We start from the raw sequence: 27,564 nt of genomic DNA, 5'->3' as shown, positions 1-27,564 counted from the left end.
AACAAGCCTTTTTCTTCTTCTTGTCTCTCTCTGTCTGTCTCTCCTTTTGCCTTCACTCCTTCTCCGGCAAGCATTGTTATCTCCCTCCTGACTCTCGCTTTCCGAATGAAGGCAAACAGCTCCTTTTATGCTGCCCCTGGGAGTACTGCAGGTGGTTCATTAGCAAGGTCCAGAAGCACTCCCAGGTTTGGCAGTAGCCCAACAAAGCAGGGCTCTGCCGTCCCCCTGGTGGCCCCCTTGGAACCCACCAGGGATGTGCCAAACTCCAACTCCTATGGAGCCCTGTGGGAATCCTAGCACTCCGGGGATGTAGTTCCTTATACATATCTGCTCTGCTGGTCCTTCTTTTAAGAAAGCATTCCAGACAAGTAAGGGCCCTAGCCATCCGTCACAACATATACAGGCACATGTCTGAATGACTTCTGGCCAGTGGCTCTCTTACCTACCATCATAAAGAGCTTCAGTAATACATCGCACAAATCAAGTCCAGCACCTCAGTTTCTCATTAGTTAGCCACCACATAGGCAGATTGATGAAAGATGTCATATCAGCAGCATTTCACAGAGCAGAAACCAACCTATGTGAGGTGTAATGACTAATACATTTTGACTTGTAATTTACCAATTGTTAAAGCAATTAAATTTAATGTAACAACAAATAAACTAACAATTTGAAACATCACAGAGCAAACTTTTTTTCCCTCAATCACAGAACAGATAGGTTTTCAATTGCTTTTTAAATACATTGAGGGAGTCAGCAATTCAGATGGAGGTGGGCAACTCATTCCACCAACTAGGAACTACACAGGAAAAGAGTCTGAATTGAGACTTGACACCATGCAGACTTGGCATCACCAGATGCTGTTCACTGGCAGACTTGAGTGGGTGAGAAGAAACATAGCAAGTCAACAGTGTTTCCATATACGCAAGTGCTGACCCATTGACTACTCTGCAGGCAAGCATCAGGGACTTGAACTTAATGTGTTCTGCTACAGGAACCCAATGTAGTGACCTGAAGAGAGGAGGTGACATGAGCCGTCTTGGCTGGTTAAATTCAAGATGGGCTGCTGCGGTTTGGTTAGAGCAAGTAGGGCGTTTAACGGCCCCAGAATCAGCCACCATTCTGTGAAAGAGGATCCAAGATGTCCTGACTGGTACATTTTCAGACTGTCAGACTTGCTGAATTCAACACATTGAGCATGTGTTCAGCCCAGAGCTGTGTGTGATCAGCCCAGTGCTATAACTCTTTTTTGACGGCATAACAGCAGTGGGTCTGATTACACTGATCTGCAAAAAACTTGTTTTCCACCCCTGTCTTTATAGATTTGAGGTAGCTAAATTGAAATCTGGCAAAGTTGTTACTCTAGCACATGCAGTGTTTGAGATAAAGGTTTAAAATGAAAAAAAAAAACATATTTTAGAGAAAAAATAGTAATAGTAAATAGTAATTATTTAGACTTAAAAATATTCTAAATTACACATATAACTGTTTTAAATATAATTATTATTTACAATAAGCAGTCACTTGGTAGTTTTGTCCTCTTCTAATTCTCTAAAGATGTTTCACAGTGGAATGACCTAAAGATGTTTGCCAATACAGAATTACTCCAATTTCCACTGTAACGTCTCGTCCTAGTGGAACCTCTCACCGTGTTCATCAGAGACCACTCCTATGTTCTTAGTGGACACAGATTTTTAAAGACGTGTTGCACCAAGTGGTAGGTAGGAAGCGAAAAGCTCCTCAATTAATTACCAAGAAAATTGTGACACACGTGATTATGAATGCTTCCTAAGCTCCTTTTCAACTTTGCACAGCGTAGATTTTAAGTTTGCATCCTTGAAAAGTTTTTAGATTATTGGTCCAACAAAGATACTTTCTTTTATTTTTGAGAGAAAACCTCTGCCTGAGGTTTCTGAATTCGAATGAGGAATTTACAGTTTGCTTACCAGTTACCTGGTCAAGATGATGGATAGATCAACCTTAGCTTGTATATTTCTGTAAAAACAATTTAAACATCTACCTCTCCTGAACAATAAAAAAGGCATCTTTCTTACCTTAAAGATAAATTCCTAGCTATTCTCAAATAATAGAAACAAACAAAAAAATGTTTTGTGAAAAATTTGTAGGAAATTATTTAATTTTTGGTTGTTTCCACTTCAACTAATGTTAAGAACGAGTAAGACTTCCATTATTTAGCTAAAATATGCTTCAAATAATATTCTGTGCATGTCATTAAACAGATTATTTTATTTTTTTTAAATTAATATTTTTCTAAAATTGTATTTTTTACTAAATCCAATATCTCATGGAAATGGCTTACTGTAGAGAAATTCCAAATTCAGAAATGGATTAAGCACACCTAAATCTATAAAGCACACAGACGTTTTGGTGCAGTCCAGTGTTATCAACAATGAAGAGACCATCCACAGAGAATTACTGAATGGTGTAATAACAACTAACAGTGTCTCAACATCAGGAAAACTAACAAATTGATTGTGGAATTCAGGAAAATTGAAAGCAGTCATGTTATGCAGTTGTTAATATTAATAGAGTTTCTTGAAGAACAAGTACCCTTACATTCTTAAGTTCTACATTATTATTGATGATCTCTTATGGTCCCCCAATATGACTTATCTTATAAAATGGTTTCTCTGGATTTTAATTTGTTTTTTAGAAGTGTTCAGTTATTTGGGATGAAGTAATGATATATTTTCTTTATACCCTAACAGGATCAGTTTTGATGAAGGGAAACAGTGGAGTAAATACAGCTTTACCCTGATCCCACTCTTTGTCGACGGAGTACTAGTGGAGCCTGGGACTGAAAATCAAATAATGACGTAAGATTTTCTTGATGGTATTCATTTGTCTCATATTTTTGCTGTGTACAATTAGTGCTCTAGATAGATAGATAGATAGATAGATAGAAACTTTATTAATCCCCAAGGGGAAATTCACATACTCCAGCAGCGGTATACTAATAAGATAAGTTTAATTAAAGAGATAACAATGCAGGTAATACAGACAAAAATTTTGTATAATATTAACGTTTACCCCCCAGGTGGAATTGAAGAGTCACATAGTGTGGGGGAGGAATGCTCTCTTCAGTCTGTCAGTGGAGCAGGACAGTGACAGCAGTCTGTCGCTGAAGCTGCTCCTCTGTCTGGAGATGATCCTGTTCAGTAGATGCAGTAGATTCTCCATGATTGACAGGAGCCTGCTCAGCGCCCGTCGCTCCGCCACAGATGTGAAACTGTCCAGCTCCATGCCTACAATAGAGCCTGCCTTCCTCACCAGATTGTCCATACATGAGACATCCCTCCTTTTTATGCTACCTCCCCAGCACACCACCATGTAGAAGAGGGCGCTCGCCACAAAAATCTGATAGAACATCTGCAACATCTTATTGCATTTAATTTAATTATTAATCATTGTTCTGATGTTTGCATATGTTATCCTCTATAACTTGCTTTCAGGCTATCATACTTAATATCAGTTTTCATTTACATCAGGCAAGAAAGCACCTTTATATATGGAGATTAAGTGACTAATACAGTTGTTATGATGTACTGGTTTATTTAATTTTTAGCTTATTTATTATTAGGAAGCCATACTTCAAAGAGTTCCCATTTTGAGTTTTTTAAGGCAAGATATCTATTTCAAACATTAATATTAATTTCTTGCTACAGTGTCTGGTTTTGTAATTAATTTGAACGATTTCTGCTGTGATTTTGTTTTTGACGGTCCACACCAAATTAAGTACCCGTTGATAGGACACTGTCGTTCTGTTAGGGGCATAATCACAGAGGTCACGATCCTGACATTAACAACACAAGGGGATAAAAGAGCATTCATAAACACACTTCACAATCTGAGATTGTGGACAATAACTGCTCTTTTGCTTCATAATTTTTGATCTACTGGAATAAGACCTTTGCCTTACTTTTTTGACTCTGACTTTTTGCTTTGTATTTTTGGATTTGTTTATATGTGCTCTTTATCTCCTTCTTTGACTCTCATTTTCGTTAACACAACACCAGTGTCCCAATCTGTATCATTATTCTCTCTGTTGTCTAGCATAGCACAACAAAGGTAAAACTCTTTCAATACAGTGACAGGATCAAGACAGGTTTCAGCATCACTTGTCCAGTCCTGCAAAGAATGTCCTCTACATGGACAGGGAAGATACTGATTGCAGCTAGACTGATTTGATTTCTGATGTTGCAGCTCAGTAGGGGCTGGGTGGTCTTGTAGCCTTGGACCCCCGTGCAGTTTTGTTTTTGTTTTTTTTTCCCAGCCAGTGGAGTTTTTTTTTGTTTGTTTTTTTTCGGTTCTCCTGGCCAGTGGACCTTACTTTATTGTTTGTTACTTAATATGCCTATTTATATTTTTCTTTTTTCTTTCATCCTCTTGTAAAGCACTGATTTTTATGAAAACATGCTATATAAATAAATGTTTTTGTTGTTGTTAATTTCAAAAATTATGTTATAGCGGCTAGAAACTCCTTCCAGACAGAACTAGACATGGTCTGTGGCAAAATTGTGGAAGTCACAATAAATAAATACATAAATAAATAGCAAAAAAATGAGCCTCGTTCACTGCTCAATTCAGTAAACCAACATGAGGTTAAAATACAGTCTTTTTAAAATCAGTTGACAATTATATCTTCCACATTATTGGACTGCATGAATAGAAGAAGAAGAATTAATGTCCAATTTATTTGTATTGCAGAACATTCAGAAGGTGGTGACACTACGCTCCTTTTCAAAAACTTGTGACCTACAATATTTTCTGGAACTGTGTGACATTGAGTGCCGCTATAGAGTATATACTTTTAACAACATTTAATTGCACCAAAAAAGAATGCTAATGTTTTCTTAATTATTTTAATCGGCAAACACTGCTCCGGAAAACCAGAAAATCTGAAAATCAAAAACTCCAGGATGATTTTTTTAGCACTCCACAGCTTATTCATCTGTGCTGCTCTTTTCTGGATAACATTACAACATTAGAATGATTTAGATGTGAAGAAGCCTTTGAGCCCAGCAAAGTCCTATTCAGTCAATTCTTCTAAAATTCCTAGTCCTACTGTCTAACACACTACTTGCTATCTTATTCTGTCTGTGGTTCTCTGTGTAAAGAAAATCTTCCTAAGGTTTGTGCGAAATTTACAAGTTTCCACCTGTATCTCCGTGTTCTTGATGAACTGATATTATAATAACAGTCTCAATCCACTGTACTAATTTCCATAATAATTTTACACCCTTCAATCATGTCTCCTCTTAATCTTCTTTTGCTTAAACTGAAAAGGCTCAGCTCTTTTCATCTTTCCTCATAATTCAACCCCAGTAGCCCTGGAATCAGCCTAGTCGCTCTTCTCTGGACCTTTTCTAGTGCTGCTATGTCCTTTTTGTAGCCTGGAGACCAAAACTGCACACAGTACTCAAGATGAGGCCTCATCAGTGCATTATAAAGGTTAAGCAGAACTTCCTTGCACTTGTACTCCACACATCGTGCTATATAACCTCACATTCTGTTAGCCTGCTTAATGGCTTCTGAACACTGTCGGGAAATCGATAGCTTAGAGTCCACTATGACTCCTAATTCCTTCTCATAAGATGTACTCTCGATTTTCAGACGTTCCATTGTGTATTCAAACCTAACATTTTTACTTCCTATGTGTAATACTTTACATTTACTGTCATGAAATTCCATCTGCCCAAGCATGTATGCTATCCAAGTCCTTCTGTAATGTTATAACAGATTGAAAATGATCTGCTAATCCACCTATCTCAGTATCATCTGCAAACTTAACCAGCTTGTTACTTATCCATCCATTATCCAACCCGCTATATCCTAACAAAGGGTCACAGGGGTCTGCTGGAGCCAATCCCAGCCAACACTGGGCGCAAGGCAGGAACAAATCCCGGGCAGGGCGCCAGCCCACTGCAGGGCACACACACACCAAGCCAATTGACCAGACAATTTTGGATCGCCAATGCACCTAACCTGCATGTCTTTGGACTGTGGGAGAAAACCAGAGCACCCGGAGGAAACCCACACAGACACCGGGAGAATATGCATACTCCTCGCAGGGAGGACCCGGTGAGCGAACCCAGGTCTCTTTACTGAGAGGCAGCAGCGCTATCACTGCGCCACTGTTACTTATACTTACTGTGCTTGTTACTTATATTCCTATCTAAATCATTCATCAGAGCCAATTCTGCACCCATCTACAAACAACACCCTGAGCTCCCACTTCTTTTAATTTGATGCCCAACCTCTCATGTGGCACCTTATGCAATGCTTTCTGAAAATCAAGATAAATAATATGATATGCCCCTCTTTGACTATATCATTTTGTTGCTTCCTCACAGAATTTCAGCATGTTGGTAAAATATCTAAACCCATGTTAACTGATCAGTAAAACTCCTGTTCTTGAAATGTGCTGCTCCATCATATCCTTAATAATTCCTTCCATGAATTTACTTGTGATGATTGTTAAGTTCTTTTTTCTTTCTTCATTTTGTAAAGCACTTTGAGCTACATGATTTGTATGAAAACGTGCTATATAAATAAATGTGATGATTGTTAAGTTCACTGGCCTATAGTTGCTTTGATCTGCCTGATCACCATTTTTGTATAACAACCTAATACTGGTGTAACATGTTAATTACACATTTTTATTCTATTCAAACCTCTTCAGTTGGTAAATATTATAAACTTGGTAAACTTTATATTATTTTGTAATTTAACTTTAGGAGGACATTTTAATTTAATTGTCTTTCAGGGCCTAGGGTTCAAACAGGAGTTCCTTAGCACTGTGGCAAAATACATTGAACATTCAAATTATCCTCTCTACTCTTTTTTTAACATTTCTATTTTTAATTTTTTTTTTTTTTTTGCTACAGTTTAGCTGCTATTTTCTTACTCTGAACTACATTTAACAAGGTAGACTTCTTTCTCGCATGCAGGGTAGGATACGAGAGGCCAAGCAGTGCAGCACATACCCCTTAGCCAGCCCCAGCATTCATCATAAACCAGTTTCTGTTAACTTAGCTATGCAGTTCTCATCCTCACACATCAAATTACCAGACGTTCTGTTAAAATAACAATTAAATCATGTAAGAAATTGCAGGAAATTTTCAGTCCTACCTTTGTGTGAGAAATTAAGGCTGTATGATGCCTCCTTGAGCCTATGTTTGTCATATTATTGCTCTGAAGAAGAAGATCACACTTCTAGTCTTTTCTGTCATTAAAGAGTCAGTGGATGTTGTGAGGGCCACATGGGAGATTCTGTGGACGTGTTTGATTTCTCCCGAGTTCTGCTTGAGTAAGGCAGTACTAGGTTATTTTCAACATCTTAAACATGGAAATTTTCACTGCCTTTCCCAATTCTTTTTTAAGGTTTAAAGTAAAGTTTGAGAGTTCAAGCATTTCAAAAAAAGTCCATTTTGATGTCTTTTAGCACCACCAAATCGACAGCAGCTACAATACAAAGTGTGTGTATGTGTGTTATGTGTTTTTTGAAACAGCATCAGTCATTTGGAAACATTTGGTTTTTTTAGGTTTTTTGGACATTTCAGTCATCGATCTGAATGGCAACTTGTCAAAGTCGACTACAAATCTATTTTTGGGAGAGGATGCACAGAAGGGGACTATCAGACCTGGCAGCTGCATAACCAGGTAAGACCCAATGGCATAATAAGTAAAGCAACTGCAGAAAGAGTTTTCTGTGTTGAAACTTTTAATTGAATAGCATAAATTTAAGTATGTTTGAAATCTTGGATGGGATGTCGCTAGTATCATTACCTGTCCAACAGGCCAATATGTTGGGGGGTTACTATTAAAGTGCAGTGAGATTTCAATTGAGCCCCCAGGCTGACACATGGGAGCAATCATTTAGAACTTAAAAACAAGTCTGTCAAATGAGAGGAGCTCATTCAGCCTATCAAATGTGTTTGTTTAACTAATTACTAAGCTGTCCCAATACCTCATCCAGATACTTCTTAAAAGTTGTGAAGGTTTCAGCTTCAACTACATGTCTCAGTAGTTTGTTCCAGATTTCTACATCACTTTGAGTAAAGAAGTGCTTCCTGCCTGTTGTTTAAATGCACTTCCCCTTTAGTTTCCATTGGTTTTCTTGAGAATGTGATTCACTGCTTAGCTGAAGGAATCATGCAAATTCTACTTTATCAATGCATTTGAAAATTTTGAAGATGTGGATTAGGTCTCTATGCACTGTTCTTTGTTTGAACTTCAAGTACAGCTACTTGCTGTTACCTTTGTTCCGGCACCTAAAAGGCTGCCTGCTCCTTTTATAGTTAGGCTAACCAGGATGGCAGGTATAACCACAAGGGGGCACCACTGCACTCCAAACCAAAAACACAGTAACACCCAATACTCTCATAGGTTTAAATTACAAAATATTTATTAAACCTTGGCAAATTCCTGATCATCTTTCCAAAGATCATTTGCACAATCACAGTAAACCCAATCAATTCTTTCCCCTTTCTTCCACCCATTGAGTGTTGCCTGCTGCCTCCTGACTCTGACTTCTTGTTGTGAGGAAGCTGGCTTCTTTTATAAGCCGGATCAGGGAATGCTTCTTTTGCCATGCCGTGTCTTCCTGGAAGCATTTCTGGGACATATGAAAAGTAGGAAGGCACCCAGGAACCCAACACGGTTGCACTTCCGAACTTTAACTCCCAAGCACCCCTGCAGTTGTCCTTACTGGGCTGGCACATAAGGACCACTGACACCTGACATATGGGGGACGGAACTGCTTCTGACTCTCGGCTTCCGCTGGTGCATCCATTATATTATACTGGCCGGGTACAAAATTATTTTTTTTATCCTGCAGGCCAATCTGTTTGTCTTTCTGCTCTCACCTGGGTAAGAAACCGTGCTCCTTTCCATCCAGAATGTTTGATCTCCTGCACAGGAATACTTCAGGATACCATGAAAACTCCAGTAGGGTGGTCTTAGTTTTCCAAGACCATAGTTTAAAATGACATCCAAACTCATCTTGTGGTGAGTGTCAAGGGCTCACCTTGGAGAAGAAGGAGGAGGATAGGCCAGTGTGGTTGCAGAGAAAAGGTGTGAAGTCAAAAAGTGGAATAGTAACCCCAGAGATAGACAGGAATCCTAACCATCTTTAACTCTTTGAGGGCTGGATATTTTTTCCAAAATAACTCTGAAAAGCACACAATGCACTGATTTCACAGAGAAATCAACATAAAACGTCTGTTGCTACGTGCTGTGGTTGCAGTTGGCGCCTGTTTGGCATCTCTGGTACATGCAGGGAATCGAGGTCAAATCGACAAAGCTACGTAACTTTCCTTCAAGCCAACAGAGTTAAACTAAAACATAAAGGGCAATTTTTGTTGCAGTTTACAGCCGATTACCATCCTCTACCCCTGAATTTCGACAAAAGTCAACATCAGCCCTGAAAGAGTTAAAGAGGCTATAAATCTTCTTTATTTCTCCTATTTTCTTTGTTCCACTCCTTCATTGTTATTCTACCCTTTGTGTTTTAATAAAACACCCCTTTTGTACATGCCTGGGCTGTTTTTTTTTTTTTTGGTTTGGGCATGTTTCTAGATTTTCCTCAAAAATTACAAGACATAGGTAGTGTTATGCTATGCATTAATGTGCATGTGCATGAACACAGTCGTTTCTTATTTTGAATAACACTCTGTTACACACACACACATACACTGTTGTCAGGTTATAATAGCCAGATTAAGCAGTTACCAAACGGTGCAATCACTTTCCAAGGTTATTATAATTAATAGAATTTGTACAAAACTAGGTTAGCTTCTCTTGGAGGATTACCTTGAGGGTATGTATATTTTGGCAGGGAAGCATCAATACAAGGGCCAGCCATGCCTGCAGTGATCTTTCAAGAGTGTCTGCTGTTTCATTATGAAAGTCAATTTGTGTTTTGAAATAGAAGGCAGAAAATAATTTGCACTATCCAAAATAATTGTGTAGCAAAATACATCTCCCTAGTAATTAATCTATTTACCCAACCAGAAAAAAAAATTCTAATTATTTTTGAAATGAACCTTAAATTTACTTTCATTAAAGGACTCTACTTGAGCTACTGTTGTTTTTCATGATAGCTAATTACAGTTCATATATTAGTTTTCTGTCTTATGCAACAAAATGACAACAGCATGATGTGGTAGTTGTAATGATCTTACATAATGGCACTTTAGTTGCTGAGGTATCTTTAAAAAAGGACTTCGCTTTTTAAAAGTAAGCACTGTAAGTCTCGTGAGTTTTGAGCAGGGCACGTAAATTGGGAAAAAAATGGGCCTAGTCCCGTAGGTCTGTCCTTCAGTCTGCATCAAGTACTCAACAGATATTTATGCCATCACTCATGTGACCATTTATGGCTGATTTAGAGTAGGTGTTCAGCTCTGGTCCATTTCCGCTGTGGTTATTCATGTTTTTGTTTTTTTTTTTTTATTCAGTATTTTTTGTGTATTCTGTAATTTTCTCCACTCCCTTGTCTGTTCTTTGTTCACATTTTTGCATTACTTATAATTTTGTCCTAGTCCTTTTCTTTATAGCTATGTGTTTAGGACTCAGCTGAACTATATGTACCATCTGATTGCCTTAGTTCTATGTCTTTTATTGTTTCACTCATTCTCTTGGATTTTAAATTACTCCACATTCTAGTTTTTTTTTTACCCTGTCTTTTTTCTGGTTGTTTTAGGTCTTAGAGGCAACTTCCATATTTTTTTTTTTCATTAATCATTTGTAATAAAAGTTTTTTATTATAAAGAAATGTTGCAGTTCTCTCAGCAAGGGGTTTGGTTGGTTCCCCTCTCCCTATTGAGATTTATATGCATTTGCCCCGTTTGTACACTGTATGCAAGCTACAAGCTGACTTCTGGAGTTTGAATACCAGGCTTATTTGGTGTTTGTAAGACCTACTCACATTTTAAGACCTACTGCAGTCAAGATTCTTTTTGAGTTTTGAGAGACAAATATTATAACATTATAAATACCAGAGTTTTATTTAACCAGCAACCATGCAGGTAGGAAGTAGAGCCCAGGAATCAAATGTTATGTTACAAATAAAAATCAGCATGCTTAAAAATCATTAACTTCAGGCTTATTTCTGCAGATTTAATGATAATTCAGTGCCAAGTATTTTACACTTTTATTGTTCCACATTAATAGTCTAAAATAATTATTGTCAGGATATCTGATAATTAATTTTAATATAAGATCAGACCTTTTTAAGCAAAAAAACTGTTTAATGGTCTTTTCTGAGTTTACCCAGGTTGGGCAGTGAAGATGTATCTGATTTTGCCAGGTTTCTGTTTTTTTCCTGGAGAAACATCAGAGTGTTTGTTCCAGTGCTGTCATTCACCTTTAGCTAAATCAGCTTTAAATTGACATCATAAAGTTGGAAGACAATCTTGCATTATATTAAAACAGTTTATGAAAAGCCTAGCTACCTTGGAAATGTAAACAGTGACAGATATTTCACATGGCAAAGGTGAAAGGAAGAATATTTTTTTATATTCAAAATTGAGATTTTATTTGCTTTTGCACACACTTCCTGGTTTATGAATTCAGAAGCTTAATTTAAAATTGATTGGTTAAAAAGAAATGACTGTTCTGGAAAACAATGTGCATGTCCTTGTTGTGATCTTGAAAATATGAGCTGTGTATAATAATTTTTTGGCCTTTAACAATAACCAATACCTTCTTTAGGAAAGCCAAAGAACACAATGGGTTAATATAATTTTTATTTCGTCACGTACTTAATAATTTAGACACATTCTTAATAATGTTTAAAAATCAACATGTTTTGCAGCAGCACCATTTTGTTTGTGTTATGGGCACCACCATTTTGTGCATTCTGTTTAGTCTGATTGCTGAGCAGTTGCTAGGTGAGTTCCACCAGAAGTGTGTGGCATGTGACATCATCAGGTCAGGGGTATAAAGGTCAGTGCTGTGCACTTCTGGGCAGTGTTGTGCATGAACTAGTTCAAAAGAGTGTGTTCATTGAACAAGTTCATTTTTCTAAGAATGGTGAACTTAACATAGTATTTGCAAGTGAAGTTCTGGATCTGGTTTAGGTCACGATTAAAAGTTTTGCCTTACCCTGTAATGTAGGGATGGATCCGAATCTGAATATAGTAGTCGGATAAGCACAAATAGTGGATTTTGTACAAATTTTTCTCCATTTATTTGTATTCAGATAAAATAATGTAAAATCAGATAGGCACTGTCTGTGTTTGCCTGCTTGTGCTTAAGCTCCCAAACACAAGCATGTGGCAAAGCTCCGCTTTCACTATTCGGAACACATTGTACTTCGCGAGGCCACTTTATATTTTTCTCTATTGGAAATGCAATATGTTATGCGAATTTTGACCAGCAGCGTAATAAGTTAGTTCACCTACACGCTGGTTCCACTGTCACCATTTGTGTCACACGGTTGGAAATAGAGCGGTAATTTATATGTATACTTGCATCTATTTAATTTCTTTTTTGACTGGGAGGATATTAGCATATATGGTTATACATGTTTGTTTCTAGGTATAACTGGATAAAGTTAAAAAAGTCTTCATAATTATTGTACCGTATTCAAGAACACTGTAATAGCCTAATATAAGGCATGCAAAATTGAAAAAAGTAAACTCATGGGTCATTTATTCTCACTTCTTTCTATATGAACTGAACTTAGAGCTAGTTCTTGTGAGGTGTGAACTTGCACAACACTGCTTCTGGGTTTGTCAGAGTTTGCTGATACAACATTGTCACGAGTATTTCAATCTGATTTTTGCCAACAAATTCTTTTGTTAATTGACCAAGACTTGACATGAAAATATTTTGTTATTCAGCTCCTCCACTATTATTTTCACAATTTACGATTTTGATTTCATGTCCTGTGCTTGTTTATTAGTTACTCTCTTCCATGTACTTACCTTTGCCTGATAATGAAACCATGATCCATCTCCTGATTCCATTCTTTTTTAAATACTGCCACCAACCAGTGGAGTCAGTTTACAGGATCGATTAAAATCAAGTGATATCAGATCCAGCCGCTCCATATTCCTTTGCTCAACTCTCTGTCGTCGGCATCTGTAGAAGTGAGACAATCTCTTTCCATTTCAGCTTTGCTGTTTTAAGTCACCCCTGGCATCATCTCTTCCTGTTCCATCAAATTGCTCCACTTTGCCCATTTATCTTTTTTTTTTTTTGTTCTTCTTACCCAAAACACCTCTGTCTCTTTTACCTCATTTTATGATGTGTTACCCTTTCGCTGATCCTTCATCTAAACCTGACACTTGTTTTTATTTCCTCCTTGACTGATTATTCTCATTTCAGTCCTTTTACAGCTTTGCTTTAATGGTGTCATTCTCATTCCACCAAAAGCTTGTAAAAACCATGTGAAGAGGCTGTCACTGTGTAAATGGCCATGGAATAAACAACATCTCACACCATTCTTTTGTAGATCCCAGAAGGTAAAAAATGTGAGCTGTATAAGGTATATTTAAGCCTGTGGGAGTTTAGAACTAATTTAGGTGGGAACTGGCTAACCTGAGTAAACCCATAAAAACGGAAGTTAAAATGATGATGATGATGATGATAATTATGCCAGTTTTAGGTGGACTTGCAATAATTTACTCTATTGTCTTTTTTTCAATTAGGGTGATCCTTGTGTAATGGGAAAAAAGCAAATCTATATGAAACGCAGGCCTGGAAACCGCTGTATGCTTGGAAAGGATTATTCAAGAATTTTATCATCTGAATCTTGTATTTGTACAGCAGCTGATTTCGAATGGTAAGTTGCAGATCATGGAGGATCATGAATCATCTTCATGTAATTTGTTTTTGTTAAACAAATTCATTGGGCCTTTTCTCTTCAGCAGTGCAGTATCTACAATAATTCATTGTACATTATATTTAGGTAGTGGCACGGTGGCAAAGTGGATCTGAATTTTGTCACTGTTACTCTGGACCATACACATTCTCTGCATCACTGTGTTGGATATTTCCTCAGGCCTAAATAAATCATAAATAAAATGATTTGTTGTAGTAATAATAATAATAATAATAATAATAATAATAATAATAATAATAATAATTATTATTATTATTATTATTATGTGTAACAGATTCATTAGTAGCTCTAGATTGGTCCTTTTAGTAAATGTTAGAGTGTATCCTGTGAATTACCAGTGCCATGTTCAGGATTGAAACCAGCACTGCTTGGGCAGGTTCAAAAACTCTCATGTGGATTAAACAGTTTTTTTTGCAGAATGAGTGAATTATAGTTATTAATTAGATGAAGTGTCCCACATTGAGTGGGTATATTTGTTTCTGATAAGGTAAGAAAGCAAATATTTGTTTTTTTTTTTAAATGTTGACTCTTTAAATGCCAGTGTCCCCTCTACACTACCTCACTAGTAACTGTCAGTTCCTGGGCTCTCATGTAACCATTCTTGGAATTATTACTTATCATTATCACCTATTCTTCTTCTTTTGGCTGCTTCCGTTAGGGGTTGCCACAGTGGATCATCTTCTTCCATATCTTTCTGTCATCACCTATTATATTCTTAAAATATTTCTTGTGCCCTTTCTTGAAAAACACGATTTTGTTCTGATATAACAACTTGCCCCTATCCTTGCATCCCAGTCATGCTTCCTAACTGCCAGGCACTTTAAATAACAAGAGAGCTTTATATTGGTAGTATGTACAGTGCTTTCCTCCTGATGTTTGGATATTTGGAATCACGCTAAGGCTTTCTTAAACAAAGTATTTTTTTGGTTGATTTTGTTGGGTTCTACTACTACTAGTGTTCACCTGAGAACACAGCACATGCAGGTATAAACCAATGATTACCATCAGCTAAACAGTTTGGTTGTGATAACACAGTAACTTTTGAAATCTCTTTTTGAGATTTTGAAATCTTTTTGAAACCTCTTAAAGCCTGGATTTTAGCTTGTAACAACAACAAGAGTAAAACTCTATTTCTTGGATAGCCCAAAATCACACAATGGGCTTAAACATGCCCTGTTTTTGAAAAAGCAAAGCCTTGAGTCCCTTGGAGTAAATACAATACACAAAACAGTACACAAGTAATCCTTTCCACAGAGCTAGATGGCAAATCTATCATTGCCTAACAACAGTAATACTGTATGCACACAACATTTCATGAATTTCATCTCAGCCGTTTGAAGTGATGCATTTTTTCATCTCCTCCCATTACAACTATTCCACCCAATGAAATTTTTAAAATGCCATGCAGTCTGGATTTTAAGTTGGACCTCCGAGAACCTGCATGCAAGATTTCATGAAAATTGGTTCAGCCGCTTTTGGGTAATTGGCGAAAAATCAGACAAGATGTGACCTGTGGGTTAAAACACAGTCCTTAGTGTACAAAATAAAATCAACAAAGCTGAAAACTTCAAAAGACAAGCAGAGGCTACTATGATTTTATTTATATAGGTAGGTAAGGAAAAAAGATGTCTGTGCTTTTCAGCCTAAAGTACAAAGGTTAGTACCAAAGTGCAAATTTTGTTTTCAATTCTCTTTTTAATGAAAAAGTCAAAACACTTTTCTCTTCTGATAAATGTTTCAGATTATTTTAAATTTGGTTTTGCCTCTCCTGAAACAAATTCTAAACATTCCACCAGTGTTTCAGGCAGGAAGTCGGGGCTACTCTATAATTCAATACTCTATATTTCTATGTACTGTAAGAGAGGAGTCAAATAAGAATCTTTATAATTTTACCTGAGGGCTGCTTTATGAAAGAATGCTGTTCAAAAAAGTCAGCTTTTACTGTGACTATTGTGTAGTATCTCATTAATCATGGTATTATATTGTTATTACTTAATTATTATATTGTTATTACATAATTAACAGATAGATAGATAGATATATAGATAGATAGATAGATAGATAGATAGATAGATAGATAGATAGATAGATAGATAGATAGATAGCACTTTAGTTAGTTCCCAAGGGGGAAATTGAGCTGTTTTACCTAAGCTCTATAAATAAATTAAAATAAATGAACAATATAATATGATATACCACATAAACCCACACCAGAATTACTAATAAGAAAGAAAGATTTCGGACTTGGCTAAAGATTGCAAGTGTCCCAGTCTCAATGAGGCATTATGCAGGCATATTGCTGTTGCTATAATGGATCCCCCATAACATTTTCTGATGTACGTCTGCTGAACGAATCATTAGCTGAATGTCCTCAGTATTAGTGCATCATGGAGAGAGGATGCGTAGCATTGTTCATAACAGCACTCAGTTTGTTTTCATTGACTCTTTCACTACCAGTGTGTCCCATAACTGAGACAGAGATTTTATTTAGTGTGGTGATTCAGTGGGCCATTGCTGAAATAATGTTACCAACCCAGTACATCACAGAGGTGTAGAAGATGTAAAGGATGTCATTACCTGCATTAAAGGAGCACAGTCTCCTGAGGAAAAAAAAAAACCTGATCTAACCTGTCTTATCTAGTCCTCTGTGTTATTGGACCAGTCCAGCTTGCCATTGATGTGGACACCCAAGTACTTGGAGAAGTGCTCCAACTCAAGATCCACTCCCTGAAAGGTGAACAGTCCTTAGTTAGTTGATGTGAAGTTGCAGACAATTGTTTCTGCATCAAGGAACAAACGTCTCCACCGGACTCCTCTCTTGTGTCTCAACCTCTTGTCAATAGACCCCAAAAGTGCAGAATCATCTGAGAATTGCTGTAAGTGACATGACCTGCTGTTATATTTACAATCTGAGGTGTACAGAGTAAACATAAGAGAAGTCAGGACTTTTCCATTTGGTGTTCCAGTGTTATTCACATCCGTATCATAAACACAGTTCTTGAGTCTCTCAAACTGCGGCCTACTGGACAGATACTGTAGTATGTTGATATAATAGCAGTATTGTAATTTAATTACGATAAAAATTTACAAGAAAAAGTTTGGACCTGTTATCTGTTATTTAGATCAAGGTCCATTAAAATGTGTGCTTTTTTATAATTTTTTTACAGTTAAGGGCTAATGGCTGTTTTAAATAATATTCTGCCCTGAGAAATAATTCTTCTTGTGGCAAGCTGTGCTTGACTACACTGTTATTTGATATAATAATTATTAAACTAACAACAAAATTAAAATCAAAGATAATTTATTTTTATGATAAGATGTTCAAATATGTCATTTAGTTGAACCAGACTTCCAAATAAGTATCACATTTCTGCCTTTTTGCAACACTATTTACAATATACTTTTTATATTTACTTTTTCGCTAACAAATTAATTATTTGCCTCTATGGCAATATTTTTTTAAGAGGATAACATTTTTGAATCTTGACAAACTTATTTTTTATATTTTGTATTGGATTTACGAGTTCCATTACAGTGATTAAATTACAAGTCAATCAGAAATGTAACGTTATGTCCTATTGAAATCAAATCTGACATTCCCTTCCCTGCCTATCTAAAGACATCAAGAAATAAGGCAATATGAAGTGATCCTTCTAAGATATCGAGACAGTCTAAGGTTAGCAAGGTTTCAGCATGATTAATTAACTGAAGACAACATTAATAAATGTCTACCAAATTATAAAGAAGTTGTGAATAGTTCTCCATGACATGGATTACATTTGTTCTGATCTGAATTAAAAGAGAACATCCTTTTCCAAAATGTGATAGTAGGCTGAATAGGATTTTTCAGCTGAGTAAGATAATGATACATACTACCAATGGAGCTTAAAACATTACAATAGAGTTACCATTAAACAGTGATGTCCATCTGAGTGCCATGTCTAACAGCACTGATACAGGGTTAAGGATTATTGTAACTGCAACACTGCCAGATACATACATGGACATTTTATTTCAATAAGGTCTGAAAGTGGCACATTTCCAAAAACACTGCTTTGTGATGATGTGGGTTCGCTCCATACTCCCATCTTACTTCTCAGAGCCCTTGAACCCGACACCGTTAGTAATGTCACCGATGAGCTAGGCAGTGTGGCACAACATAGCAAGGGGATGGTGCAAAAAGTGCAAAAGTGCTTTTGTTTAAAACCAGCAAAACAAGTGTTCAAATAAATAGTGCAGTGTTTCAAATCTTCAAAAAATAAATAATCCATTAAAAACAGAGGTGAAAAGTGGAGGTTAAAATCCATTAGAAAAAATCTTTAAAACAACGTGGTTAAAATAATGGCTGGAAGCTGTCTTTTTAAAATAAAGCCCGGTGCATTCCTACTGCTGGTGACTCCCGTTTCTCCCTCCTGGCTATGCACCAGGGGAGCCACCCTTGTTGCAGCTTGCCTGCTTCGGCTGATCGCTTTGCCTCACCGACCCCTGGCTTCGGTAGGCTCCACCAAACTGCGACTTGGGCACTCATGCTGGGGAATACACGTCCCAAGTCCCAACTCCTGCTGCCTTCCATGGCCTTACGCAGCGAGTCATCCGCCTTCCAGTCATTCCCACTCTTCACAATAAACTCAGTGGGAGCGACCACTACAACTGCTCCTCGGGTGTCGGCCAAACACCCAGGCTCCCTGTTCAGCTGCATGCGAGCCTGCACTCTCTCATTCTCCTGCACTGGCATTCTCCTGCTTCCTGCCTTCTCCTGCAACCTTACGCTTCTTTCCCGTTCTCTCTCTTTTTTTTCCCCTTACAAACCATCTCGGGCTTCTATATATCACTAGGACGTGGGTCAGCTGTGGCAATCAGCAGCTCCCGGGAACAATTACGGATGTGGACGACTCCTCACTTGTGCACTTCAGCAAGGACCGCCTGCATTACAAATCACCCCGGGAACCACTTCAGCCACACACCACCATGCCCCCTCGCTAAGCCACGAGTGTGGCGATTATTTATTAAAAAAAAAAAATAGCCTTTGGCGTGAGCTGTGGACCAACTTATACCACATGCTTACAATTAGAGTTTTGATCCATGTACACTTTTGAAAATCGCAATTGAGAGAAATGAATATGATGTGCAATTTTAGAAAATTATTTGCTAAAATTGGTGTGAATTGTATGTTTTCAGTATAACTTTCATTCCTTATTTTCTAATTCTGACCGAAAGGTTCCATTTCCAGCACTGTCTCAAATTTTTTAGGGTTGAATTATTTGTAAAAAAAAAACTGTTTGAAGACACTACCTGGTAGTGTAGTTTCCACAGTAGATGCTGAGCGAAGGTTATTACAGTTGCCCAGGTTTCCTTAGGCACAATCTACAACTTGGATGTAATACAAAAGCACTGCTCTAAAGTTGTTTTTCAATCAAATTTTTCAAAGGATGCAAACATATTTTAAATGTAAAGATTTCTAAATGTCCCAATGATGTGAACATATGACTGCCTTCAAAAGGAATTACTGTATTAGTAACATCGACGTCTTAAAATGTCTACATATTCTAATTACGTTTATTTTGTGACATTCTTTTAAATTTGTTTTAATTTCTGTACAATTTATATCTGTCTGTTTAGATTCAGTTGAATTTTTGACCATTCAGTGTTTGATTTTATGTTGAGAACATCATTTCAAATTAGGTTTCATTTTATCTTAAAAAATCATCATTTATTATTCAGGAAAAAATCCCAGTTGCCCCAGGGGAGAAAGACATTCTGAGACTAAGGTCATAAAGCTCAAAAAAATGTTTCTGGACAAAGGCAGAACCGTAACAACAGTTGCGTGGAGCTACAAACCTGCAGCTAAAGTCACTTCAGTACACGTGTTCTTTGTGAGCAAGCCCGTGTCAATCAAACACAGGAAGCTCTGCAGTCTACTTGTGACTTTACGCTGTAGGAAGATACGTAAATGAATCAAGGTAAATACAATACAATACAATACAGTTTATTTTTGTATAGCCCAAAATCACACAGGAAGTGCCGCAATGGGCTTTAACAGGCCCTGCCTTTTGACAGCCCCCAGCCTTGACTCTCTGAGAAGACAAGGAAAAACTCCCAATAAAAACCTTGTAGGGAAAATGGAAGAAACCTCGGGAAAGGCAGTTCAAAGAGAGACCCCTTTCCAGGTAGGTTGGGCGTGCAGGGGGTGTCAAAAGTAGGGGGTCAATACAATACAATACACAGAACAGAACAATTCCTTAAGACAGCATAATAATAAAATTTTAGAAGTACGGTTTAACAGTAGATGATATGACATAATTAGGTTTGGATATTTTTTGAGTCCTGGAGACCTCATCCATCTAGCTGCCTCCCCATTTGGCCATGCCAGCTGAAACGTTGCTCGATGAAAGGACCCCTCTTTCCCATGATTCCTGTGATCCTCCATCAGGGATGACTTTACCATAGGCAGGCAAACAACTTGGTGGGCGTGGCACCAATTGCCACATTTGGGTACCGAGAAAAGAAACAGAATAGGTGAGGGTTAGTATTCAAATATAATTATCATGTTACTTATGTTTTAGTGCTAATGACTAACAACAGAGATGCAGTATGTACAGTTAATCAGCAGCTCTAGTCAGGATATGCTAAACTGAAGTAGTGAGTCTTCAGCCGGGATTTAAAGGCTGAGACTGAAGGGGCATCTCTTATGGAAGCAGGAAGACCATTCCACAGTTTAGGGGCCCTGTAACTAAAAGCTCGACCTCCCACTGTTATTTTATTAATCCTTGGAATCCTAAGCAGACCGGCATCTTGAGATCTTAATGTGCTCAGGTTTGTAAGTCATGATAAGTTCAGACAAGTAAGCGGACCTTGGCCATTTAATGCTTTATATGTTAAAAGGAGGATTTTGAAATCTGCCCTAAACTTAACTGGGAGCCAGTGTAAAGATTTAAGAACTGGGGTTATGTGTTCATATTTTCTTGTTCTTGTAATAATTCTTGCAGGCATTTTGGATTAACTGGAGGCTGTATAGAGAACAGTTTGAACAGCCAGTGAACACCGCATTGCAGTAGTCAATCCTACTAGAGATAAATGCATGAATTAATTTCTCACAATCCTGTTTATTTAGAAAGCGCCTTAATTTCCTAACATTTTTAAGATGGAAAAACATGTTTTGGACGACTTTGTAATATGCTTTAAATGACATGCTAGAGTCAAAGATAACTCCTAGATTGCGGGCTGATTCAGTAAAATTAATTGGGATTCCAACTGAGTTAAATGACGACAAAATATTGCTGTGATCAGCGTCATTCCCTCCAACAATTAACATCTCTGTTTTATCTGTATTTAAAGACAAGTAGTTCTCATTCATCCATTCCTTTAATTCACTAACACAACTAATTAAAGACAACATCGGAGAAACTTCATTTGATTTAAATGAAAGGTATAACTGGGTGTCATCTGCATACGAGTGAAAATTAACATTATGTTTCCTAATGAGAGATCCCAGTGGAAGCATGTAAAGTGAAAACAGTAAAGGTCCCAGTACTGAGCCCTGCGGACACCATATTGAACTTCTGTGTATAATGATGGAGTACTGTCAGCACATTTCTGTACATACTGGAATCGATTTGATAAATAAGAACTGAACCAAGATAGCACGGGGCCTGTAAGCCCAACATCGCTTTCTAGCCTGTGCAGTAAAATAGAATGGTCAATGGTGTCAAATGCTGCACTTAAGTCCAACAACATAATTACAGTGGAATTTCCTTCATCAGAGGATATCAGAATGTCATTTACAACCCGTGTTAGTGCCGTTTCTGTACTATGACCAGTGCGAAAGCCAGACTGGAATTTCTCAAATAAATTGTAATGCGTAAGGTGTGACTGAAGCTGACTGGCGACTACTTTTCTAGTATTTTAGAGAGAAATGGTAAATTTGAAATAGGCCTATAGTTATTTAGTATGTGTGGGTCTAGGTCTGACTTTTTAAGTAAAGGTTTAATGACTGACACTTTTAGTGCATCAGGTACGTGCCATGCAGTAATGAACTATTGATAACGGTTAGAATAGGGCTGCAAGAACATCCATTGCACTTTTACTAGTTTTGTTGGCACTGGATCTAGGGAACAAGTAGTGGGCTTCATTTTAGTAATTAAAGTTAAGACTTCCTGGTGAGTTACAGGATTAAAATTATTAAAGTGCTGAATGCAATGTAATGCAGAGTCTGCTAAGCTAGTATTTGGTTTGTAGTGTGATGCTGAGATCTGGGATCTTATATTTTTAATTTTCTCATTGAAGAAGTTCATAAAGTCTGTACTGCTAATATCTGTTGGTATTTTGCACTGTTGATCTGAATTCCCATTTGTTAATTTAGCCACTGCTCTAAAAAGTACCCTAGGATTTTTATTATTGCTATCTATTAATGTAGAATAGTATTCTGAGCGAGCTTTAAAGAGGGCTTTTTTATATTTATTTACACTCTCTGTCCATGCAATTTGAAAGACATGTAGCTTTGTTGTTCTCCATCTGCGCTCCAGTTTTCGACACTCTAATTTAAGAGCTCGAGTGTTTTCATTAAACCAGGGAGAGTTTCTATGTGCTTTGATCACTTTTGTTTTAGGGGAGCCACTGTGTCCAGAGCATCTCTCAAGGTCACATTATAATGTGATATTAGCTGATCTAAATTGTTTTCCACGTTTACATTTGATGTTAACTGATCTAAATGGTTTTCCACAATTACACTCGACTTACTCAAGGTATCTATAAATTTTGAAGCAGAATTACAATCTAGATGTCGCACTGTCTTTGTTTTAATCTGCGAGTGCGCTGGCATGGCAGAACTAAATCAAACGTAATTAAGAAGTGATCGGAAATAACTACATTTAATGGAGTAATATTTAAATTTTGAATTTCAACTTTGTAAGTTATAATTAAATCTAATGTATGGTTATGATTATGAGTTGGACCTTTGACAATCTGACAAAATCCTACTGAATTTAACAAATAAGTAAAACATTTGCTAAAAGTGTCAGTTTCCACATCAATGTGTACATTAAAATCCCCATCAGAACTACGTGATCATAATTTATAGCCAAATCAGACAGAAGGTTGCTAAATTCAGTCATGAACAATGAATATGGCCCTGGTGGTCTGTAGACTAGCACTATAATTGTGTTGGAATCTGTTTTAATATTTAAAATGAATGCCTCAAAGGATGTAAAGTTGCCTAAATTTTTAGGAGTGATTTGCATTTTGTTACAATGAATTATTCCAAGGCCTCCTCCTCGACCAGAATCTCTAGACTTATGAAGGAACGAGTATCCATCTGGTGACGCCTCAGCTAGGGAACAGTGTCACATTTACTAAGCCAGGTTTCAGTAAGAAGACACAGATCAGATTTTGTACTTAATATTATATCATTTACCAAAACAGCTTTAGTGCCAAGAGAGCGAATGTTCAATAAACAGCATTTAAAACTGCATGGTTCTTTCTGAACTGCTGATATATTTTTGTTTTAATTTGAATTAAATTTCTATTACAGATGCCCCTGGTGGAGTGTCTGGTTTTATCCCTTGGTCTAATTATACACCTTATTTTTGGTTATCAATTAATTTATGGTTTGTATCAAGACTAAATTTACTGGATGCCCCACAACAGGGATTATGGGTAACAGCTTCAGGAAAATAACAGGTGGGATAAAGAACAGCCTGTGATTTAAGATCACATGACTGCGGCCTGGATGGTGCTCTAATCAGTCAACCAGGCAGTTTTGCTGCCATATTTTGGGATAATACATAAGATCCCTCCAGTTAGGATGAAGACCATCTCTTCTGAAAAATCCAGGCCTTTCCCAAAAATCATCCCAATTGTTCACAAATGCTATGCTTTTATTTGCACACCAGGTTTCTAGCCAGCAGTGAAAGGAATGCAATCTGCTATAAATCACATCCCTCTATATAATCTTGGTAAGGGACCAGATACAATTAAATTCCGACATTTTGTTTTAGCTTTGGTGCATAGAGAGATGAAGTTCGCTTTAATACCTCAGATTGCTGTAAATAAATATCATTAGTGCCGACATGCAGCAATAAGGTAGATACTTCATCGTCGGCAACACGGTCCAATGCGGCCTTTATGCCAGAAATCTTGGCCCCTGCAAGGCACTTAACATTAACTGCTGGTTTAACATAGTTTGGAATTCTAACATTCCGCACTATGGAATCGCCAATTATGAGCACTTTATTATTCTCAGTTTCCACAGGCGCGCTGGAGAGCTGAGAACCTGTTCTGGGTCCGAATTGGTGACCTGGGTGCTGGGGGACTAAATTTTGGATTCTTAGACCCCCGTCTTACTGTTACCCACTCGCCCTGTCGCTGAATTGGTGCTGCTGATTTCGGCCTCGCACTGACTACAGTGGGACCTGGAGAGACTGAAGCGAATCAGATGTAGCCGAATTGTCTAAACAAACCGAGTCGATCCAATTTTCGGTTTGCCTAATCGCTATCAGATTCCTAACGCGGTCCTCCAATTCGCGTATTTTCCCGACCAACTCTAAATTAACTAAACATTTTTGGCAGGTGAAGCTATCTGCACTGTCGGCCGGAAAACCTGAGCTGTACATACTGCAGGACACACAACATATAAACGTGCCCTCGATGGGCAGAGAGCAGATAGAACTTACATTAAGTGTTGAAGTCATCTTTGCCGTTTTTATAGGTGCTTCGGTGCTTTCCGTGTTCAGCTGAATCACCGTTGCTTTAAGTTTCCACCACCCGCTGAGCGATCGACTTTAATTTCTCACTGCCGGTTATTTCTACTGGTCAGCTGCCGGCTTTACCTCAGGTGAACTTGCTCGGGTGCTTTCGAAGGGCTACGTGCCTGTGGGAGACGCCGCCGCTCGCTGATCCGCTCTCTGCTTCCGCTCGCTGATCCGCTCTCTCAGTAAGCAGGTGCCATTAGGCTAAGGGTACTCGAGACACTCTATCAAATATGAAATACCATTTCATCTGGCTTTTATATAAGTAACATATAAATGTATTTATATAAAGACCATCAAAAAACATAGTTGCAAATGTAACTTTGCACGATACCTTGGCAATTTGCCCTGCTGTTTCATTGAAGGACAGGTGTGGGCCAGATTCACTAGCAGGATGAGGCCCGACCTTTGGCTGCATCCAAACGGTGCCATCCTTCTCCTTTACACCTGGTGCAGCTGCATTGTTCTTATATACAAGTGGACATTTCTTGCGGGGAGGGCTTCTGTTCTCTTTCTCTGATGTAGAACCCTCATCCTCATCTGAGTTCACCTCTGTTATAGCACATCTTTATTTGAAAACAGCAGTATCAGATCGGTGCGAGCCTGAACGCGACTGAGAGAATAAAACTGAATAAAAAAAAAAATACTAACTTTTACAAGCACCATAAATTACAGACTCAAATCAAATGTATGTTTTTATTGTACAATAGTAACATTAAGAGCAGCTCACTACTCAAAACGGTAATTCTGGAGGGTGCCCGGAATAGTTCCCATGACCTCTTGATTATGAGACAGCAGTTCTTACTGCTGCGCCACCCAAGGGGTTGTATCCACATCATACCCTAACCCGACTTCTTTTTATTTGATATTTGGACTTCAGTCGTCACACATTATACACTCCATGTCAAAGTTTTGTCGTTAGTACTATAAAAAAATATAAAATATAAAAAAAATTCTATTTTAGATATCTTGCATTTCCTTTCATCCTACACTTACCCAGATCATTGTGGACACGGAACACACATGAAATGCATGTGTTCCAAATAACGATATATTATTTACCCTCTACAACCCCAGGCACCTCAACCACAGATAAAGAAGACTTCAGCTGAGTGAACTTTTTGCCTTCTCTGCAGCTGTGGGGGGATGGGACAGCAGGCTGCTTGCTGCTTGTGCTGATCCACACATTTACTAAACAAAAGACGCCGATTAAGAGGTGCAAAGAGATTTAAGGTGGACTGGGATTATGAGTTTTTTTGTAGACTGCAGGAATTCTAGTGTTAAAGAATTATCTGTTTGTCTGTGTGGGTTTGCTTTTGGAGAAGAGTTGACTTAAATCTGACCAATCGTTAAAACCGATTAATTTTTTTTCCCTAATGAAAAGTGGTACCAGTATCTGACATTTAAGTTTATAAAGGAAAAAGGGTGTCAAATAATTTTTAAATGCAGTATCTATACGAGATTTTTCGTAGGCTTCAGGGATTCTAGAGTTAAAAATTGCCTCAGGATTTTTCAGGATATCCAAATTGTTATAAATTTTGATAACCATTTTGTTCTACTGCTTGAGCTCAGATCAGATGTTAGGGGTTTTATTTTTATATCTAGTGTGGTGTATGGCCAGCCATTTATCCCGGCCAATACCCCAAAGCCGCCAGGTGGAGCCCTCCCTGCAGTATGGAGGTGCCCCAAAGACCAGCAGGGCATCATGGACATTGGAGTCTTTATGCACAGTCCTGCTGGATACCATGGGGGCCACTAGGAGACGCTGCAGGAAGGAAAGATGTTTATTTGCCATACACCCTGAAAGTACGTCCGAGTTACATGGACAAGGGGAATGAAGTGCTTCCGGGGTGAAGAAAAGGACTTATGATCTGACCCGGAAGTGATAGGAGTCACATGGACTGGGGATTGGAACACTTCCAGGTCAGGGAATATAAAAGGATTATGGGAGCTCCCAGACGGTGAGCTGAGCTGGGTGGACGGGTGGCAACACGTCTTGGAGTGGAGGATTGTTTATTGTGATTATTGTAATTTATTTAATGAGTATTGTGGAGGAGAGGGTGCTCTGTGCACTGTGCAGAATAAATAAAGTCTACTTTTGGACTTTTAACTAGTGTCTGGCGTCTTGGACAAGGGTTCAAGGGAGGGATAGCACCCCCAATCTGTCACACTAATTAAACTGTTGAACTATTTGAACATTGGGCTTTGCAAACCCAGGTCTCCAGACTGTGATGCAGCCACCAATGCACCACTGTGCCACCCACTGTGACAATGGATCAACTTAAGTCACACTAGTTGGATTACTTTGGGCACATTCAGCCTGACTTTCTTGGCAACGTTCGAATATTTTATTACTGGGAGGAGGGCCATTGTGCCATTGGTTCTTTTAAACGTTTGGCTGAGGGGTTTCCTGACCCACTTCTTTGTGTACTACTGGATATACTGTGCACATCTGCAGGAATTCAGTTATTAAATAAAATATATATATATTTTCCTTTCCACATATTAATATCATTTGGTTTGTTTTTGAGTTAGTATGCAGTTTTAATTTTTTTTTTAGTTTTTGTTTTTCATTTAGCTTTTAGTATCATTGTTACTGTGATTAGTTAAATGCATTGTTTAGTTTTTTAGTTACAGTTTTTGTTAATGATAATAACCTCAATTTCTGAGGAATTTAGAAAAAAACAGTTTTCTGCTTAATTAACAGGAATTAATGGTGACTGGTGTACAAAGCAAAGTGTATAAGCAATCATTGCATCTCCATGGATAACCAAGATAGCTGATTTTCGTGACTTTTTGATTTCATCCATTTTGTATATATTCACATCCCAGTTTTAGAGACCACCATGCCCACTTCTGCTTTAGAGTTCAGAAGAATGATGTTTTTTTACAAGGCATTTTGTATTCCAAATTAACTAAGTTAAAATTGTGTCCATTTTTAAAGAAGCTGTG

At 37.8% G+C, this 27,564-nt stretch overlaps 1 protein-coding gene across 1 annotated transcript in view; it reads left to right on the top strand.

Moving 5' to 3' along the window:
- The window catches only part of sorcs3 (sortilin related VPS10 domain containing receptor 3), a 1,218,933-nt gene that overhangs the window by 967,717 nt on the left and 223,652 nt on the right, over positions 1-27,564 (top strand). Inside the window, exons 14-16 of the mRNA XM_039776558.1 lie at positions 2,730-2,837; positions 7,566-7,683; positions 13,677-13,810. Coding sequence (XP_039632492.1) covers positions 2,730-2,837; positions 7,566-7,683; positions 13,677-13,810 — 360 coding nt within the window. The remainder of the gene's footprint in view (positions 1-2,729; positions 2,838-7,565; positions 7,684-13,676; positions 13,811-27,564) is intronic.

Source organism: Polypterus senegalus, chromosome 1 (genome assembly GCF_016835505.1).
Source record: "Polypterus senegalus isolate Bchr_013 chromosome 1, ASM1683550v1, whole genome shotgun sequence".
NCBI lineage: Eukaryota > Metazoa > Chordata > Cladistia > Polypteriformes > Polypteridae > Polypterus > Polypterus senegalus.
This window is presented reverse-complemented; position numbering and strand designations above follow the sequence as displayed.